General features: G+C 43.1%; 1 protein-coding gene across 12 annotated transcripts in view; it reads left to right on the top strand.

Moving 5' to 3' along the window:
• The window catches only part of SLMAP (sarcolemma associated protein), a 236,753-nt gene that overhangs the window by 131,747 nt on the left and 85,266 nt on the right, over positions 1-19,740 (top strand). For 11 of the 12 annotated variants that reach the window (XM_073592240.1, XM_073592238.1, XM_073592236.1 and 8 more), the window contains 5 exons: positions 2,572-2,608; positions 4,746-4,808; positions 8,251-8,346; positions 10,013-10,084; positions 19,565-19,705. In XM_073592240.1, coding sequence (XP_073448341.1) covers positions 2,572-2,608; positions 4,746-4,808; positions 8,251-8,346; positions 10,013-10,084; positions 19,565-19,705 — 409 coding nt within the window. Of the gene's footprint in view, positions 1-2,448; positions 2,531-2,571; positions 2,609-4,745; positions 4,809-8,250; positions 8,347-10,012; positions 10,085-19,564; positions 19,706-19,740 lie in introns of those variants that run through there. The other variant, XM_073592243.1, reaches the window with a different exon arrangement.

The following is a 19,740-nucleotide window of genomic DNA, read 5'->3' as shown; positions in this document are numbered from 1 at the left end:
CACTTGCCTGTCCAGGGATCCAGCAATGTCCTTACCACTGGGACCCATGATTGTTCCCGAGAGAGACAGAATGGCGGTTTGCCTATATAAACAAGGGGGATGATGGAGATACTTGGGGATTGGGAGGAGTTGCCAAAATCTGCAACATGTAATAGTTATTCCTAGATGTACAGTATCTCACAAAAGTGAGTACACCCCTCACATTTATGTAAATATTTTATTCTATCTTTTCATGTGACAACACTGAAGAAACGACACTTTGCTCAATGTAAATTAGTGAGTGTACAGCTTGTATAACAGTGTAAATTTGCTGTCCCCTCAAAATAACTCAACACACAGCTATTAATGTCTAAACCGCTGGCAACAAAAGTGAGTACACCCCTAAGTGAAAATGTCAAAATTGGGCCCAATTAGCCATTTTTCTTCCCCAGTGTCATGTGACTCGTTAATGTTACAAGGTCTCAGGTGTGAATGAGGAGCAGGTGTGTTAAATTTGGTATCACTCTCTCTTTACTGGTCACTGGAAGTTCAATATGGCATCTCATGGCAAAGAACTCTCTGAGGATCTGAAAAAAAGAATTGTTGCTCTACATAAAGATGGCCTAGGCTATAAGAAGATTGCCAAGACCCTGAAACTGAGCTGCAGCACGGTTGCCAAGACCATACAGCGGTTTAACAGGACAGGTTCCACTCAGAACAGGCCTAGCCATGGTCAACCAAAGAAGTTGAGTGCACGTGCTCAGCGTTATATCCAGAGGTTTTCTTTGGGAAATAGATGTATGAGTGCTGCCAGCATTGCTCCAGAGGTCGAAGGGGTGGGGGGGTCAGCCTGTTAGTGCTCAGACCATCCGCTGCACACTGCATCAAATTGGTCTGCATTGCTGTTGTCCCAGAAGGAAGCCTCTTCTAAAGATGATGCACAAGAAAGCCCGCAAGCAGTTTGCTGAAGACAAGCAGACTAAGGGCATGGATTACTGGAACCATGTCCTGTGGTTTGATGAGACCAAGATAAACTTATTTGGTTCAGATGGTGTCAAGCGTGTGTGGCGGCAACCAGGTGAGGAGTACAAAGACAAGTGTGTCTTGCATACAGTCAAGCATGGTGGTGGGAGTGTCATGATCTGGGGCTGCATGAGTGCTGCCAGCACTGGGGAGCTACAGTTCATTGAGGGAACCATAGCACTGGGGAGCTACAGTTCATTGAGGGAACCATAAAAACCAACATGTACTGTGACATACTGAAGCAGAACATGATCCCCTCCTTCGGAGACTGGGCCGCAGGGCAGTCTTTTAACATAACGACCCTAAACAGACCCCCACTGCCTTGTTAAAGAAGCTGAGGGTAAAGATGATAGACTGGCTAAGCATGTCTCCAGACCTAAACCCTATTAGGCATCTGTGGGGCATCCTCAAACAGAAGGTGGAGGAGCGCAAGGTCTCTAACATCCACCAGCTCCTTGATGTCGCTGTGGAGTAGTGGAAGAGGACTCCAGTGGCAACCTGTGAAGCTCTGGTGAACTCCATGCCCAAGAGGGTTAAGGCAGTGCTGGAAAATAATGGTGGCCACACAAAATATTGACACTTTGGACCCAATTTGGACATTTTCACTTAGGGGTGTACTCACTTTTGTGGCCAGGGGTTTAGACATTAATGGCTGTGTTGCATTATTTTGAAGGGACAGCAAACTTACACTGTTATACAAGCTGTACACTCACTACTTTACATTGTAGCAAAGTGTAATTTCTTCAGTGTTGTCACATGAAAAGATAGAAGAAAATATTTACAAAATTTTGAGGGGTGTACTCGCTTATGTGAGATACTGTATGTCAGCCATAGGTATGACCAGATGAAATAAAGTTTTTAGCTTTTTTTGAAATTGTTATCTGAATTTAGCTCCTGAATGATTTAAATGCTACAGAAGAGGAAAATATTTAGTGTTCTAAAATGATTTTCTGCACCTAAATGAAATATCCATGACTAAAAACCTGGAAATACATAGCCTTTACCTTTTTTGTACTTTTTCTCCAACCCAAGCCCTTAATTGTTTGTTTTGGCCCTGGTTAGTAGGTTTAAAAAGGAAAACAGAAATTTTAGTTTAAACCTTTCATCTAATCGGAATATCCCAAAATACTTTTACGTAACACAGAACTAGGAGTCCAGCATGAAGAAACTTGTTGAAAGGTTGTGCGTTTTAAAGCAGACCCACGCCTTTAACCCTTTCCGCTCTCCCCAGAATTATTGTCCTGGAATGATGACTTGTATGACACTAAGGAACTGAAGCAGTTAATGGTGCTGTGTAGAAGCAATGGGTATGTATTAGAGCTCCAGGCAGGCAGCGCTTTATGAGCAGTACACTAGAATAAAGTAGAGGCGAATGAAAAGTCCAGGGCAGAGTTAATTTCTTTCCCATGCTGCCGCTCCCTTTCAGAGTCAATGTGAGTCTCCACCAAATCCAGTTAAATATTTACAGAGCTTGCACCCAGGATTTTTGAACTCTTGCTCCTTGGTGTTCTGTGTTTACATTCTGACGGTAAGCTTGTTCCTTCCTTTTTTTCTTTTTTTTTTTTTTAGTGTCATCCAAGCTCCACTGCCCTGTCCTGTCGACAAGGTAAGACATTCTATTTCTTTGGGTAAAGGGATCAGATGGAAAGCGTTTGTTTATCCCTAGAGGACTCGTATGCTCCCTCGGTCCTCATGAATCATGTCATTTGACATCAGCTCCTTCCTCTGTTTTCTGCTCAGACCTAGGCTTGTGTCATAGGAGGAACTGTTTCAAGAGAAAATATGCAGAAAAAGAATTAAAATGGCTGTAATGGGATTTACAGTAAGCTGACATTTTCTGCTAGCGAGTCCTGTTTGTACGGAATAGGGTACATGGTGGAGATGAAAAGCTTTACCGAATGTTATGCTGTGCAGGGAGGTAGCTAGATACATCTGGGAACAGGAAACTGAAGCTGTTGCCTTTGCCAACCAGTGGCGGTCTTATTTCAACATACTAGTGATGTGTAGAGAGCATCTGGATGCCCCAAGCAACTGCCCTATTTTTTCTATTTATTTATTTTTTTTTTTAATCTGCCTTGTGAGCCGAGTGAAGTTATCTTTTTGATTTTTTTTTTTTTTTTTCTTCTGTTGGTTAAACCTACAGAACATGTTCTGTGCTGCTTTGATTGCTAATGCTGCCAGTAACCCTAATAAACAGTGGCTGTGGCTCCACCCACCATTGATTTTGCTCCAACATTACATGGGAAGAGTTGACTTGTGCTGGCAGCAGGTGGCTCATATAGATTCCTTGGGTCAGACTCGAGAAAATGTACTGTTGTACTGCAGTTCTATTGCCATTTTTGTAGTTAAAGGAAATGTTAGCATTTTAAATTTGTATTCTAAAGAAAAGTGTGATTAGCATTGCCGCAACAGAGGCACTGCACATGTGTGTGCTTTTAATCCAGGGTGAATGCTTTCTCCTGTAATGCTGGGGGTGAGTCTTTCAACATATGTCTTGTGCTAGCAACAAGGGTACAACATAAAATGTGAACAATATGGGGATTTTCAGCCAGGCTTTAGGGTTGCCTCAAAAGGCTTACAAGTAAGAAAACTAGATCAAACAATGGTGTTTAAAAGTTGCACAGATTTTATTTTTATTTTTTTATCTTTATGGGGCACCTTAATTGCATAGTTCATATTAGGCAAAAGGTGAGCATAGCCTTAAAGGTGCATATAGGCAGGAATATGTCTTCCAAGAATAACTAATGAATTGATACCCTCTGCAATGTCTTGACTGGTGTGTGCAATGCAGTGCTTTTTTTTCGATAGTCCGGAGATTGGCCTTATTGAACAGAGATTGGAAAATGTCTTGTCCTGACAAAACACAACTGTCAGAATTCAGGGGACTTGTGACAGCTGACTCAAATTATATCAGACTTTTTAGTAAAGTTAAATAAGAGGAAACCTATCATGAGTAAGACATTACCCCTATAATTTAAAACTATAGGTTTAATTGCAGGTCTTGTACTTATTCTGACCCTTCCTCACAACCACCTCCCCTTTAAAAGGTTTTTATACTGATGCTGTCAGGAGGTGGTTGTTTTCCCTGTTGAAACCCCCCTACCATCCTCTGTGATCACTGATCAGAAAGTGGGTAAAGGGAGACACAATGATAAACACTTGACAGATACACTGAAAGAACTATTCCAGGTTTCATTTCACTTGGGCCAAGCTGGCCGAACCAAACTCAATTGCAGAACAATGCAGCCACCCTGCTTTGCAGCAGCAGTATGGATGACTTTCCTGTTGGCCGAGGTGGAAATCATGATGTTGTCTGTTCCCCTCCTTACCTTAATTAATATAAGGAAGCTTTGTATTTATTTGCGAAAATAAATTATTTTTTTTCATGAATAGCAGAGGTGAACTCAGCCTGACAATTGCTGCAGCAGACGGGATGTCAGTTGTACTGCTGCTGGAACACAGCGCTGCTTACTGTATGCAGCTATTGCTGCTACAGTCCACTACAGCACACGTAGTGGCAACATCATTTAGTATTGGAAATAGTTTGCTTGAGCCAGCTTGACCCCAAAACTATTTTAAAGTTCAAATTTTACTTTGGTATAAAACCTCAAATTCTACTTGGACATTCTCCACCAAGTCCTTTGCATGTAATTAATAAAAAAAAGCTGATGTTTGAAACTTTAAAACCTTCATCATAGTGCTGAAGTTTTTTAATTTAGGTTTTTTTTTGTTTCTCCATGCAGGTTGCTGCTCACACTCCCAGTATGTACTCTCAGGAACTGTTCCAACTTTCTCAGTATCTACAGGTAATCACCTTTGTTCTGTTCTTTAAATTTCCAACAAGCATTAGTACAGCAGTAAAAAGGACAAATGAAAGCTGAGACCTTGTAACACTAACGAGTCGCATTACTCCGGGGAGGGAAAAGGGCTAATTGGGCCCAATTTTCACTTGGGGGTGTTCTCACTTTTGCTGCCAGCGGTTTAGACATTAACCGCTTCCCGACCACCGCATGCCAATGCACGTCGGCAAAATGGCATGGGTGCGCAAAAGGACGTAGCTGTACGTCTCTTCGTAATCCCAGACTAGCACGCGCGGCACCTGCCGTGTGAGAGTGCCTACGGGTCCCGCAGACTTGATGTCCGCCGGTGGCCCGCGAATGCGACGAGGAGAGGCAAAATGGGGAAATGCCTATGTAAACAAGGCATTTCCCTGTTATGCATAGTGACATGACCGGGATTTACTGCTCCCTGTCATCGGGAGCAGTGATCTCTGTCATGTCCTGGGTAGCCCATCCCCTACAGTTAGAACACGCTGAGGGAACACCTTTAACCCCTTGATCGCCCCCTAGTGTTTAACCCCTTCCCTGCCAGTGACATTTACACAGTAATCAGTGGCTATTTTTAGCTCTGATCGCTGTATACAGTGGGGATGGAAAGTATTCAGACCCCCTTAAATTTTTCACACTGTTATATTGCAGCCATTTGCAAAAATCATTTAAGTTAATTTTTTTCCTCATTAATGTACACACAGCACCCCATATTGACAGAAAAACACAGAATTGTTGACATTTTTGCAGATTTATTAAAGAAAAACTGAAATATCACATGGTCCTAAGTATTCAGACCCTTTGCTGTGACACTCATATATTTAACTCGGGTGCTGTCTATTTCTTATCATCCTTGATATGGTTCTACACCTTCATTTGAGTCCAGCTGTGTTTGATTATACTGATTGGACTTGATTAGGAAAGCCACACACCTGTCTATATAAGACCTTACAGCTCACAGTGCATGTCAGAGCAAATGAGAATCATGAGGTCAAAGGAACTGCCTGAAGAGCTCATAGACAGAATTGTGGCAAGGCACATATCTGGCCAAGGTTACAAAAAAATCTCTGCTGCACATAAGGTTCCTAAGAGCACAGTGGCCTCCATAATCCTTAAATGGAAGACGTTTGGGACGACCAGAACCCTTCCTAGAGCTGGCCGTCCGACCAAACTGAGCTATCGGGGGAGAAGAGCCTTGGTGAGAGAGGTAAAGAAGAACCCAAAGATCACTGTGCCTGAGCTCCAGAGATGCAGTCAGGAGATAGGAGAAAGTTGTAGAAAGTCAACCATCACTGCAGCCCTCCACCAGTCGGGGTTTTATGGCAGAGTGGCCTGACGGAAGCCTCTCCTCAGTGCAAGACACATGAAAGCCCGCATGGAGTTTGCTAAAATAAAAAAAAAAACACCTGAAGGACTCCAAGATGGTGAGAAATAAGATTCTTTGGTCTGATGAGACCAAGATAAAACTTCTTGACTTTAATTCTAAGCGGTATATGTGGAGAAAACCAGGCACTGTTCATTACCTGTCCAATACAGTCCCAACAGTGAAGCATGGTGGTGGCAGTATCATCTGTGGGGGTGTTTTTTAGCTGCAGGGACAGGACGACTGGTTGCAATCAAGGGAAAGATGAATGTGGCCAAGTACAGGGATATCCTGGACAAAAACCTTCTCCAGAGTGCTCAGGACCTGAGACTGGGCCGAAGGTTTACCTTCCAACAAGACAATGACCCTAAGCACACAGCTAAAATAATGGAGTGGCTTTACAACAACTCTGTGACTGTTCTTGAATGGCTCAGCCAGAGCCCTGACTTAAACCCAATTGAGAATCTCCGGAGAGACCTAAAAATGGCTGTCCACCAACATTTACCATCCTACCTGACAGAACTGGAGAGGATCTGCAAGGAGGAATGGCAGAGGATCCCCAAATCCAGGTGTGAAAAACTTGTTGCATCTTTCCCAAAAAGACTCATGGCTGTATTAGATCAAAAGGGTGCTTCTACTAAATACTGAGCAAAGGGTCTGAATACTTAGGACCATGTGATATTTCAGTTTTTCTTTTTTAATAAATCTGCAAAAAGTCAACAATTCTGTGTTTTTTCTGTCAATATGGGGTGCTGTGTGTACATTAATGAGGAAAAAAATGAACTTAAATGATTTTAGCAAATGGCTGCAATATAACAAAGAGTGAAAAATTTAAGGGGGTCTGAATACTTTCCGTTCCCACTGTAAATGTCAATGGTCCCAAAATAGTGTCAGAAGTGTCCGATCTGTCCGCCACAATGTCGCAGCCCTGATAAAAATCGCAGATCACCGCCATTACTAATATATAATAAAAATGCCATAAATCTATCCCCTATTTTGTAATATACACTTATTGCAATTTTTTTTTTTTTTTTTACACCAAAGATCTGTAGAATACAAGTGTATTGATGTAAGAATACGTATCGGCCTATACTCAGAAATTTATTTTTTTAAAATATTTTTCGGGGATGTTTATTATAGCAAAAAGTAAAAACATGTTCCTTTTTTTTTTTTTTTTTTTTTTTTTTTTTCAAAACGGTCAGTCTTTTTTTTTTTTTTTTTTGTTTATAGCGCAAAAAATAAAAACCGCAGAGGTGATCAAATACCACCAAAAGAAAGCTGTACTTATGGGGAAAAAAGGATTTAAATTTTGTTTGGGTACAACATTGCATAACTGCTCAATTTTCAGTTAAAGCGACGCAGTGCCGAATCGCAAAAAATGCTCTGGTCATTAAGGGGGTAAAATCTTCCGGGGCTGAAGTGGTTAATGGCTGTGTTTTGTGTTATTTTGAGGGGACAGCAAATTTACACTGTTATACAATATTTACAAAAATGTGAGGGGTGTACTCACTTTTGTGAGTGTGTGTATGTATTAGTGCAATTGCCTGAATTTTCCTGTTAACTTCTTGAAATCCTCTATACAGCAGAGCTTAGGATGGGAGAGGGAGAGAAGCAATACAAGGAGTCAAAGTTGTACAGCAGTGTTTGTATATGACCAAGGCCCATGCTGGCAGGGGGAGAGTGAACAGTGACAGTTGAGCTAATCAGCCTGCTGCTCTTCCTCTCACTATCCATTGACGGGCCTGTTAATTCCTTAAGTGTTACTTAATTTGCAGCAGAGAACTATGGCTGTGCACCAGTTCTGTTTAAATCTCAAAACTGGATGGGCAGAAATACAAATTTGGCAAATACAAACCCCATACATATTTGTTTTTAGCCTTTTTCCTGGAGTTGCACATTAACAATTGACAAATTTGTTATTACATATACTGCAGACCCATTTGTTTTGTTACTTTTTACTTTCACATCAGTTTCAGTGACTTTTACTTTAATTTTAAACAATAGTAAAGCTGCAAATGATAAAGATGCTGTTGACATGTGTCTGTGTACTTTCCGTAGGAGGCCTTACATCGGGAACAGATGTTGGAACAGAAGTTGGCCACTCTTCAGAGGCTACTAGCCAATACACAGGAAGCTTCCGATACTAGTTGGCAGGTATCAAAGTGAAAGCCCTCAATTTTCCATATATTGTTGTAACTCCTTGTCCATTGTCTTGGTGAAAAAGAGCTGTCAGTAGCTCCAACTGGTCCAAACTATGATGGCTTTATATCTGTATTGACAGTGAGGAGAATTCTACTTCAATGCTTTATGGACATAAATTTTTCTGTCTTTTTTTTTTTTTTCTTTTTGAAGGTTGTCCAAAACTGAGGATATTTTCAGGGACAAGTCTCTAACAGCCTTTATTGTCTTTCAGAATATGTTATGTTAGTTATTAGCTGAAATTTTCTTTAAAGGGGAGGGTTTTTGTTTATTTTGTTTATTCTCCCTTGACCAAAGCTCATAATGCCTAGTTGCTTAGGCCAGCTTTAGCAGTATCTGCATATTTATTTTTATACTGCCTATTTAGTAGACAACGATTTTGACGAATTTCCTAATTTTTTTGGTACATTAGTAAACCCCCCTTTTTCATATTTAATTCCAGACAATTACAGTTATGGTTAAAATTAAGGCAGATCATGGTTTGAAGGATTGCTTGATTCCCCCATCAACACAGTCAGTGTTGATGGGGGAATCCCGGCTGTCGGCATACAGTAGCTCAGAGGGAGAGTTTTGCTGCTATCATAATACAATGATCATTACTTGAGGCTATAGACGGTTACAGTGATCAAACACAAAAGCACCCAACTGGCTGGTTGTACTGAAATCGGTCGATTGACTTCAGTACAACCAGCCTGTCAACGCATAGATTGATTCTTACTGAACCGGGTGAATTTTGGTCTCTATGGCCAGCTGTAAGCCTTCTGTGAAATTTTTTGTTTTTTGTTAAAGTGGTGTTCCAACCAAAATTATACTTTTTTAATAAAAATACCCCTATAATACACAAGCTTAATGTATTCTAGTAAAGTTAGTCTGTAAACTAAGGTCTGTTTTGTTAGTTTATAGCAGTAGTTTGTTATTTTATAAACTTACAGCAGGCCGTGGGCATCTGAAGCCAGACTGTATTTCTTCCTGCATCTCATCCTTGCAGATCTCGCACATGCTTAGTGCAGCACAAGCAGTGTAATAGGTTTCAGGTCAGGTTTCCATAGCAACGGCAGTGTCAGAGGAAGTTGCCGCCCCTTCCCAGAAGGCATTGCAAACAGGAAATGATGCGATGGGCCATGGCCAGGGAGGAGGAAGTGAAAAATAAATACAGCAGATATACAGTAGGTGCTGAGAAAAAAAAATTAAAAATATCCAATTCGTTTACAGTGCACAGTTTAATGAGGGATGCTGAAGAGTTGTAAAAGTGGGTGGAACTCCACTTTAAGTTAAGCTTCCAGGCTGCATGTGATCACTATTTCATGGCTGACCTAGAATTCAGGTGATTGTAAACTACTCTGATTCCTGATCTTCACTGGGGATCTAAGCTGTCCAAGACTGCCAGGATTGAGAGTCAGCAGCTGTGCAAAGTGTTAGCTGGTGGCCTGCAAGAAGGGATATTAATGTAATGTCAGCACAAACACACATAGATTGCAGACAGGCAGGGCTGTGAAAGGGAATACAGAAGCAAAATGTTCAAAATATTGTATGGTTCTCTAAGGTAAATGTTTTCATTGTATAGAACCATTTCATGTTTACCATATGCATATGATTTTATTTATTTATTTATAACATCAAGGCTTTAATAGATGAGGACCGGCTTCTATCGCGATTGGAGGTCATGGGGAACCAGCTCCAGGCCTATTCAAAAGTAAGCAGTTCTTTAGTTGGCTTAATGTGTGAGATGACATGCTAGTAACAATGTCAGTAACTGTACATTGATTTCATGCTTTCATTGCATAAATGCAATAGCAAAAATCTAGTTGTAGCTAGTATTGTGAATTGCTGTGTGATCTATATAAAATAAAATCAATCCCTGTGATTTTGTTATGGCTGTTCTATTTGAATACCGGTACCAATAGCAGTGATAATTCAACACTCTGGAAGCGTATGGGGATATATTGGACCATTCATTGGTGAGTCTGGTAAGAACCCCGGTTATAGTTCATGGTGGTGGAATACTTTACACTTGTGTGTGCCATTATACAAACAGGTTTTAATTCAACATTAAAGTATGCACTTATAAACAAGTAAGGGCAAGTTGTTTGCTAAACAGACAGGTGTGTTTTTATATAGGTCTGATGTACTACTGACTTTACAAAGAATATTTATAGATTTATATTTTATATGCATTTGGAATAAAGGACTCCAGTAGTTTAGAGTACAGACCTCTCACATCCATACCTGTTCCCAGTTGAAATTCTCACCTAATGACAAAGCTTCCCTGTATTTGACTGCATTGACTTTGAATGCTGCACAGTAAACTGGTCTGTGTGCCTGCAAAACTGAAGAAGTCCCAACACCATGTAACTTGTTTTGCCTACCTCTACAAACTCTGCTTTACTGTTTATCTGTTAAAGCACAACTTCATCCAGAACCCTTGTTCCTGTGAGAGCAGGGCTATTATTATAAAACAGGATTTATGTAACGCTAACAGTTTGCGCAACACTTTACAGTGTAAAGCCAGACAGTACAGTTAAAATACAGTTCAATACAAAAGAATTAGGAGAGCCCTGCCCGTGGAGCTTACAATCTGAGAATTTATTGAAGCAGCTGTCACTGGAATGGGAAGACGTGGACACTAATGATAACATGGAAAATGTTCTAACCCTTCCTCATTTTACTGAAGTATAAGTTGCCCATGGGACTTTTGGTGAGGATGCCAAATAAAATAAACAGTATGTTAACCTCCCTGGCGGTATGATTATGTCTGATTTTTGAATCTCAAATCGGTACATTGTTTTGCATGGAAATTTGGCATTTTATATTGCGGGCCTGCAATTCTTATGAATAACTTACTTAAATCTGTCCAAACTTGTCTAGTAGACGATCCCTGGTATGATAAAGTTTGAACCACGAAATCATAAGTTATAATAACTATAAATAATTATAAAAAAAGAATATAATAATTTTATTCAATAATGTAATCAAAGCAAAAACACAAAAATTTGCTCAGTCGCAGAATCGTCGCTGTCGTCACTTTCAGTGTCTGATGACAAATTTCACCACGAATCACTTATCGCTCAATTTTGCAAGTGATTCTAATTCACTATCGCTGTTTTCAAGCTGGTCTAAAACCGCTTTTGACGTAGATGGACGCTTTTTGGATGCCATGGACAGTCTCAAGTTTCCAGGCAGAAAGAATGGCATATATAAAAGTGCAGGCAGGGCACTGGACAAAGCACTAGGGACAACAGGGAGGTGAAATGATTTGATATAGTAATGTAATCTTACAGATTACAGTGTATTGTCTGTTATATTTTGTGTACTTTTTTTAATTTGCCACCGGGCTCTGTCCCAATGCGACGCTCGCAGGAGCCTGGAACATTGATGAATCGGGCGGAGGACACAGTTGGGGGACATCGCAGGATCCTGTGGACAAGGTAAGTAACTTGTACCAGGATACTGCGATGCAATCCCGAGTGTGACACACTCAGGATTACCGCTAGGAAGGTTAAACCATATAAATTGTATTTCATATTACATTAAAATCAAACAAATTCGACATTTTGTGTGTGTATATATACTGTATTTATTGGCGTATAACACCCACTTTTTCCCCAGTTGTCTTCCAGGACAGCCCTTGAGAGATGGAGTCCCTCCCATCGACCCAGGAAACACATTGCCAAAACAGTTCAAAAGGCGGTCCCTCAGGTCCCTGGCCAGTCATTTGTGTTTCCTCCTTCGGAGGAAAATGTTGCCAGGAACCAGGTCAGAAGGACTCTATCTCTCAGGGGCTGCCTGAGGGGAGTGGAGCCGCACAGGGGGACCGGGTCCTATCCAGCGGTCTCCAGATTAGTCCTACCTCATTTTTCTGGGCTCGGGTACCGTCCGGCTGGCAGGAGCAGACCCGTTACCCCCCTCTTTACAGTGCCGAGGTGGCCAGTGGCAGGTTGATGCATGTTCCCCCCCAGGAGCGGTGTAGATGGTTTCTTCCATCTCAGCTCCGTGCTGTAATGGCGGTGGGGGTCGGAGACGCCGAGCGTCATTTCCGGCAGAACCGTGTCATCGCTGTGTGCCGAGACTTCCAGTTCCAGGTCTCTGGAGGCACAAAGAGGAAGGGAAAAGCCCACGCTGGGCCTACAAATCCTGACCAGCGTCCAGCCATACCGGACTAGTGGCGGGATCCGGAGCTCGAGAGGGGGACCATGGAGGCTAATCCCCAGGACACTCCGGTGGATGCAGGCACCAGCCAAACAAAGGTAGGCTGCTGGGCAAGCCCTTACTGTGTTTATTTCTGGGTTTTGTTGTAAGGCTGGGATTGGTAGTACCCCATGGTGGTGGTTATCTCACAGTCCCGGGTTTATGTAGCAGTGGCAGCACGGGTGTTTTCTAGTGAAGGTTAGAGGAATTTTGATGCTAAAGATCGTTTATTCTTTATTTCAGGCTAAGGAGGCCCCAAGGGAAGACAAGTCAGGCTGCAAAAAGTGCCCTAATTGTGGAAATAAGTTGTCCTCAGGCTCTAACAAAGCCTTATGCAAGCAGCGTATTGCAGGCTTACTTAAAACAGAGACTCTCCCTTGGCGAAATTACTTGGCTCCTTTAAGGATGAGATGGAATCAAGCTTTAAATCTCTCCGCGAGTTAATCGCAGATGTAAGCACGTCTGCTTCCACCAGTAAAGCAGCTGCGATTCCCTCCTCACCATGCCTTACAGCACCCAGTTCTGGGGAGCCCCGTACAGCCAGGGAGCATAGCCCCGTGTTGGTTAGCCCTGAATCCTCTGACGCAGACTCTGATCAGGAGGAGGATCAGGTTGTAGCTAACAAAGCAGCAAAATACAAGCTGTCTCTTGAGGAAGTAGATGAGCTGTTGAGCGCTATTTATGATACGCTGGAAATTGATGAGGAAGAAACTCAATTGACCAGACATGATAAAATGTATGACGCTCTGGGGAAAAAGAAAGCTAAGGTATTCCCTATACACAAAGTGCTTTCTGACCTTGTCCGCAAGGAGTGGGCTGAGCCAGATAAAAAAGTCTTCTTTCCAAATTCCCTTTAAAACAGATTCCCCTTTGATGAGAGCCCAGAGGTGGTCTGGAATAAAAATCCTAAACTAGACGCCCCTCTGTCCAAAGTCTCAAAACAGTCTGACCTTGCTTTTGAGGATATGGGTAATTTAAAGGACCCATTGGACAGGAAAACAGACATAGTCTTAAAGAGGGCCTGGGATGCTTCTATGGCAGGCTTAAAACCAGCTCTAGCCACTTCTTGTGTTGCCAGGAATCTGGAGTTCTGGTTATGCCAACTAGAAGAACACCTAAAGGCAGGCACGCCTAGGGGGGAGCTCTTGAAAACCTTCCCTATGCTTTTAAAGGCGACAAGTTTCATCTCTGACGCTTCCACTGATGCCATAAAATTTACGGCTAAAACTGCGGCGCTTTCTGTGGCAGCCAGGAGGTCAGTATGGATGAAAACTTTGGGGGGGAGACACGGCGTCTAAAACACGCCTGTGACGTGTCCCCTTTACAGGAGACTTAGTCTTCGGGCCTGAACTAGATACCGCCTTGGAAAGAACGGCGGATAAAAAGAAAACCTTTCCCATTAAAAAGAAAAATTTTCAAAGAAAATGTTTTCGTCCCTCAAAGAAACCCTCCAAGTCAGAGAAGGAGTTCAAACCCAAAAAGCACTGGACAGGACGGAAAGGGAAAGGGGGCATACTTTTTATCCGCCCCAATTCAAACCCTAAACCCCAGTGACATCAGGGTTCCGGTGGGAGGAAGGTTAGTGAATTTTCTCCCACAGTGGGAAAAGATAACCTCAAACGAGTTTGTCTTAAACATTATAAAAAGAGGGTATGCGCTGGAATTTCACAGCGATCCACCCTCAAAGTTTCTTGTGACAAAGCTTCCAAGACACTCAGAAAAGGCCAAGACCTTACCTCTGTTAATAGGGGAAATGGTGGATCAAGAGGTATTGACACCAGGACCTATTCAGGAACAGGGGGACGGTTATTACTCGCACATCTTTGTGGTAAAAAAGCCGTCGGGAAAGTTCAGACTAATCATGAACCTCCAACCTCTGAACCGCTCCATCAGATACAAAAAATTCCGGATGGAGTCCATTTACTCGATAAGGAATCTTCTCCAAAAGAGGTGTTCATGGCTACCCTGGATTTAAGGGACGCCTATCTGCATATCCCAATAAGGAAGGAATGCCAGAAAATTTTTCAGATGACGATCCAGATAGACACCAAAATTTATCATTTCCAGTGCAGAGCACTTCCCTTCGGACTGTCGTCCTCCCCGGGAATCTTTACCAAGGTTCTCGGGGAGGCATTAGTTCCGTTAAGACTACAGTCAGTCTCGATTATTCCATATCTAGACGACTAACTTCTCATGGCCCATTCGGAGAAACAACTTCGTCGGGACCTAGAGTTGACACAGCTCAGCCTGAGTCGGTTGGGGTGGATAATCAGTCTGGAAAACTCCAAGAGTACCCCAACACAGAAAATTCTGTACTTAGGGTACAAGATCCTGTCAGTAGAGCAGAGAATAGTCCTGCCGGAAGAAAAGATATTGAATCTGCGGCAGAGAATGTCTTTTCTTCAAAGCAGCGCCAAATGTACAGTGAGGGAGGCGATGTCGGTCTTAGGACTTATGACAGCAGCCGTTCCAGCTGTACAATGGGCCAGGTTCCACCAAAGAGACCTTCAGAGGTTTCTGTTGGAACAATTAAAAGACAGGGATCTGGAAGAAGAGCTTTCAATACCCACCAGAATAAAGCGTTCCCTCTGGTGGTGGAAGGAGACAGAGAATTTAAACAAAGGGGTTCTCTGGATCTCTCCTGTCACATCCATACTAACTACGGATGCGAGCAGCTGGGGCTGGGGAGCCCACCTCAGCTCAGACTGGGCACAGGGCAGGTGGATGTCAGAGGAGAAGCTTCTCTCGTCCAATTGGAAGGAGCTAACAGTTGTCCTCAGGGCTCTGCTATTCTTTCAGAATACAATGCAAGGTCATCATCTACAGGTCCGCTCAGACAAAATATTACGGCTGTAGCTTATATAAACAAGCAAGGAGGCACCAGAAGTCATCGACTAATGTTGGTGGCCAGTCGCATATTTCAATGGGCAGAATCCAATCTAGCATCCATCTCTGCAATACACCTGAAAGGGGATCTGAACAACACTGCAGATTTCTTGAGTCGACAACAAGTGTCGAATCAGGAAGGGTCTCTACACCCGGAAGTGTTCAACTACATAGCAGCTTACTGGGGAAAACCAGTAGTGGACCTGTTTGCAAACAAGGAGAATGCAAAAGTTCCAAATTTTTGCTCGCTATACCCAGGAGATCAACCCTGGGCAGTAGACGCCTTACAGACCCCATGTACCTTCAGCTTAGCGTATGCGTTTCCTCCGCTTCACCTCATTCCGAGGGTTTTAGCGAAGTTTCTAGTGGAGGAAATATGTTTAATCTTAGTGGCACCGTTTTGGCCCAAGAGACCATGGTTCACAACGTTGTTACGGTTGACAGACCAGTCTCCTCTGAGGCTTTCCCTGCAAGACCAGACCTTCTGTTTCAGGGACCTCTCTTTCATCCACAAGTATCCATGCTGAACCTCTCAGCGTGGTTACTCCGGAGGAAATATTGAGGAGCAAGGGCCTAACTGATAGAGTGATTCAGACTCTGCTACAGAGTAGAAAACCTGTCACTCAAGCCATTTACAGGAAGGTCTGGAGGAAATTTAACAGCTGGTTGAACAGCCGAGGTGAGGTAAACATGGATACAGCAAATATCTTACAGTTTCTCCAGGAGGGATAGACAAAGGGCTAACTCCTAGTACTATTAAGGTCCAGATAGCGGCCTTAAGTGTATACTTAGAGAAAAGGTTGCAAGAAGATCCTTTCATTGCTAGGTTCTGTAAAGCGATCTCCAGACCCAAACCAGTTAGGGTTAACATAGCCCCATCCTGGGATCTATCAGTCGTTCTAAAGGCATTTTTGGGGTCACCTTTCGAACCTATCTCGGAGGCCTCTCTAAGACTGGTCACTTTCAAGACAGTACTACTTGTGGCAATCACTTCAGCACGCAGAGTTAGTGAAATCCAAGCTCTCTGTCAGAGAGCCTTTCCTCCAAATTCTAGAAGACAGAAAACAGACCCTGGGTTCTTACCAAAGGTAGCATCTAATTTCCATAGGTCACAAGACATTGTCCTTCCTTCTTTCTGTCAGAAGGCTTCAAACGAGAAAGAAAAACATTTTCATTTATTAGATGTGAGGAGGTGTATCCTAGAGTATCTTAGGATAACCAATCCATTTAGAATCTCAGATTCACTTTTTGTTCTTTTTTCCGGACAACGTAAGGGGCAAAAAGCTTCTAAAGTCACCATAGCCAGATCCTCCTGGGGGTATTAAAGCCCACTCCACAAGGGCATTATCAGCATTCTGGGCAGAAAGAGCTGGTGCCACCCCAGAGCAAATATGTAAAGCAGCCACGTGGTCAAGCTTTTCCACCTTTACAAGGCATTATCGACTAGACTTAATGTCCAGTCAGGATCAGGCTTTTGGGAGAAAAGTTCTCCAAGCCGTGGTCCCCCCCCTAATCTGGTGAGTACTTGGGGATCCTCTCAAGGGCTGTCCTGGAAGACAACTGGGGAAAACTGGAGTTAGACTTAACTCCTTTTCCAGTGGTCTTCCAGGACAGCACGATCCCACCCTTTTTTGATTGTGTTAATGTACTAATGTTATTACCTGTTATGGTTACGTTTTTGCAGTTCCATCCTTCAGTTCTTGGTAAATGACTGGCCAGGGACCTGAGGGACCGCCTTTTGAACTGTTTTGGCAATGTGTTTCCTGGGTCGATGGGAGGGACTCCATCTCTCAAGGGCTGTCCTGGAAGACCACTGGAAAAGGAGTTACCTCCTGAAAACGGGTGCAAATAGCGTGTGCATGTTATACGCCAATACTTCAATTTTAGCTGCCTTGGAGGGGACAGGGAGGGAGGCGGGACGAGCGATGTCAGATTACATACAGTGAGAATCTCCTGTTCACTTGGCGGCCTCTGTTATTTGGAAGTCCTGTCTCCTGGGCTGCCATTTGACCACTGTTCTGTATATCATAGGAAATTCTCACTGTGTATAATCTGTCAGCGCTCATCCCGCTCCCCTCCCTGTCGCCTCTAGGCTGTGGATGGACATCAATCAGGCTGCATTGATGGCAATCGTGAGGCTGTTGCATTGATGGCAATGGTGAGGCTGTTGCATTGATGGCAATGGTGAGGCTGTTGCATTGATATACGCATATATATATATATATATATATATATATACACGCATAGCATCTCACAAAAGTGAGTACACCCCTCACATTTTTGTAAATATTTTTTTATATTTTTTCATGTGACACTGAAGAAATGACACTTTGCTACAATGTAAAGTAGTGAGTATACAGCTTGATTAACAGTGTAAATTTGCTTTCCCCTCAAAATAACTCAACACACAGCCATTAATGTCTAAACCGCTGGCATCAAAAGTGAGTACATCCCTAAGTGAAAGTGTCCAAAGTGTGCCCAAACTGTCAAGATTTTGTGTGGCCACCATTATTTCCCAGCACTGCCTTAACCCTATTGGGCATGGAGTTTCACAGAGCTTAACAGGTTGCCAGTGGAGTCATCTTCCACTCCGACATGACAGAGCTGGTGGATGTTAAAGATCTTGCACTCCTCCACCTTCCATTTGAGGATGCCCCACAGATGCTCAATAGGGTTTAGGTCTGGAGACATGCTTGGCCAGCCCATCACCTTTACCCTCAGCTTCTTTAGCATGGCAGCGATCATATTGGAGGTGTGTTTGGGGTCATTATCCTGTTGGAATACTGCCCTGCGGCCCAGTCTTCGAAGGGAGGGGATCATGCTCTGCTTCAGTATGTCACAGTACATGTTGGCATTCATGGTTTCCTCAATGAACTGTAGCTCCCCAGTGCCGGCAGCACTCATGCAGCCCCAGACCATGACACTCCAACCACCATGCTTGACCGCAGGAAAGACGCATTTGTCTTTGTACTCCTCACCTGGTTGCCGCGACACACGCTTGACACCATCTGAACCAAATGTGTTTATCTTGGTCTCATCCATGTCCCTAGTCTTCTTGTCTTCAGCAAACTGTTTGCGGGCTTTCTTGTGCATCATCTTTAGAAGAGGCTTCCTTCTGGAATGACAGCCATGCAGACCAAGCTGATGCAGTGTGCAGCGTATGGTCTGAGCACTGACAGGCTGACCCTCCACCCCTTTAACCTCTGCAGCAATGCTGGCAGCACTCATACGTCTATTTCTCAAAGACAACCTCTGGATATGACGCTGAGCACGTGCACTCAACTTCTTTGGTCGACCATGGCGATGCATGTCCAGAGTGGAACCCGTCCTGTTAAGCCACTGTGCTGCAGCTCAGTTTCCGTGTCCTGGCAATCTTCTTATAGCCTAGGCCATCTTTATGTAGAGCAACAATTCTTTTTTTCAGATACTCAGAGTTCTTTGCCATGAGGTGCCATGTTGAACTTCCAGTGACCAATATGAGAGTGAGAGCGATCATGCCAATTTTAGCACTCCTCCTGCTCCCCATTCACACCTGAGACCTTGTAACACTAACGAGTCGCATGATACTAGGGAGGGAAAATGGCTAATTGGGTCCAATTTGGACATTTTCACTTGGTGTACTCACTTTTGTTCCCAGCGGTTTAGACATTAATGGCTGTGCGAGTTATTTTGAGGGGACAGCAAATGACACATGAAAAGATATAATAAAATATTTACAAAAATGTGAGGGGTGTATGGTGTAATCTCTATGCGTTTTGTGGAGCAGCTCCCTCTTCCTCAGACAGCAGTGATTTGGTTTGTGTATGTGTCCCCATTAAATAGATTTCCCATAATTTCTGTCCCATAATTTCTGTCCTGAGGGAATTAAGGTGATATGCTCCCCAGAGGGAACACCAGCTTCTAATAAACCTTAACAAAGTTTGTGTGCAGTGACCATTTGTTTTGAAAGCTAGTGTCTTTATGGATATAGTGTTTGCAGTGGTATGGTCACGTTTCATTGGTTTGAGGCTAAGAAATTTCAAGCATAGGCCTCTGTGAACTTAGGTCCCATGTTGTCTAAAAATTTTCTATGATACAGAAATAAACTTTTTTCTTTTTACAGAATCAGACAGATGATGGCATTCGTAAAGAGTTGATAGCGTTACAAGAAGACAAACACAACTATGAGACGACAGCCAAAGAGTCTTTGAGGCGGGTTTTACAAGAAAAGATCGAGGTGGTGCGGAAACTTTCTGAAGTGGAGGTAATTGCTTACTTTAATCAGAACTCTGTCAACGT

The sequence above is a fragment of the Aquarana catesbeiana genome, linkage group LG07, assembly GCF_042186555.1.
Source record: "Aquarana catesbeiana isolate 2022-GZ linkage group LG07, ASM4218655v1, whole genome shotgun sequence".
NCBI classification, from domain to species: domain Eukaryota; kingdom Metazoa; phylum Chordata; class Amphibia; order Anura; family Ranidae; genus Aquarana; species Aquarana catesbeiana.
This window is presented reverse-complemented; position numbering and strand designations above follow the sequence as displayed.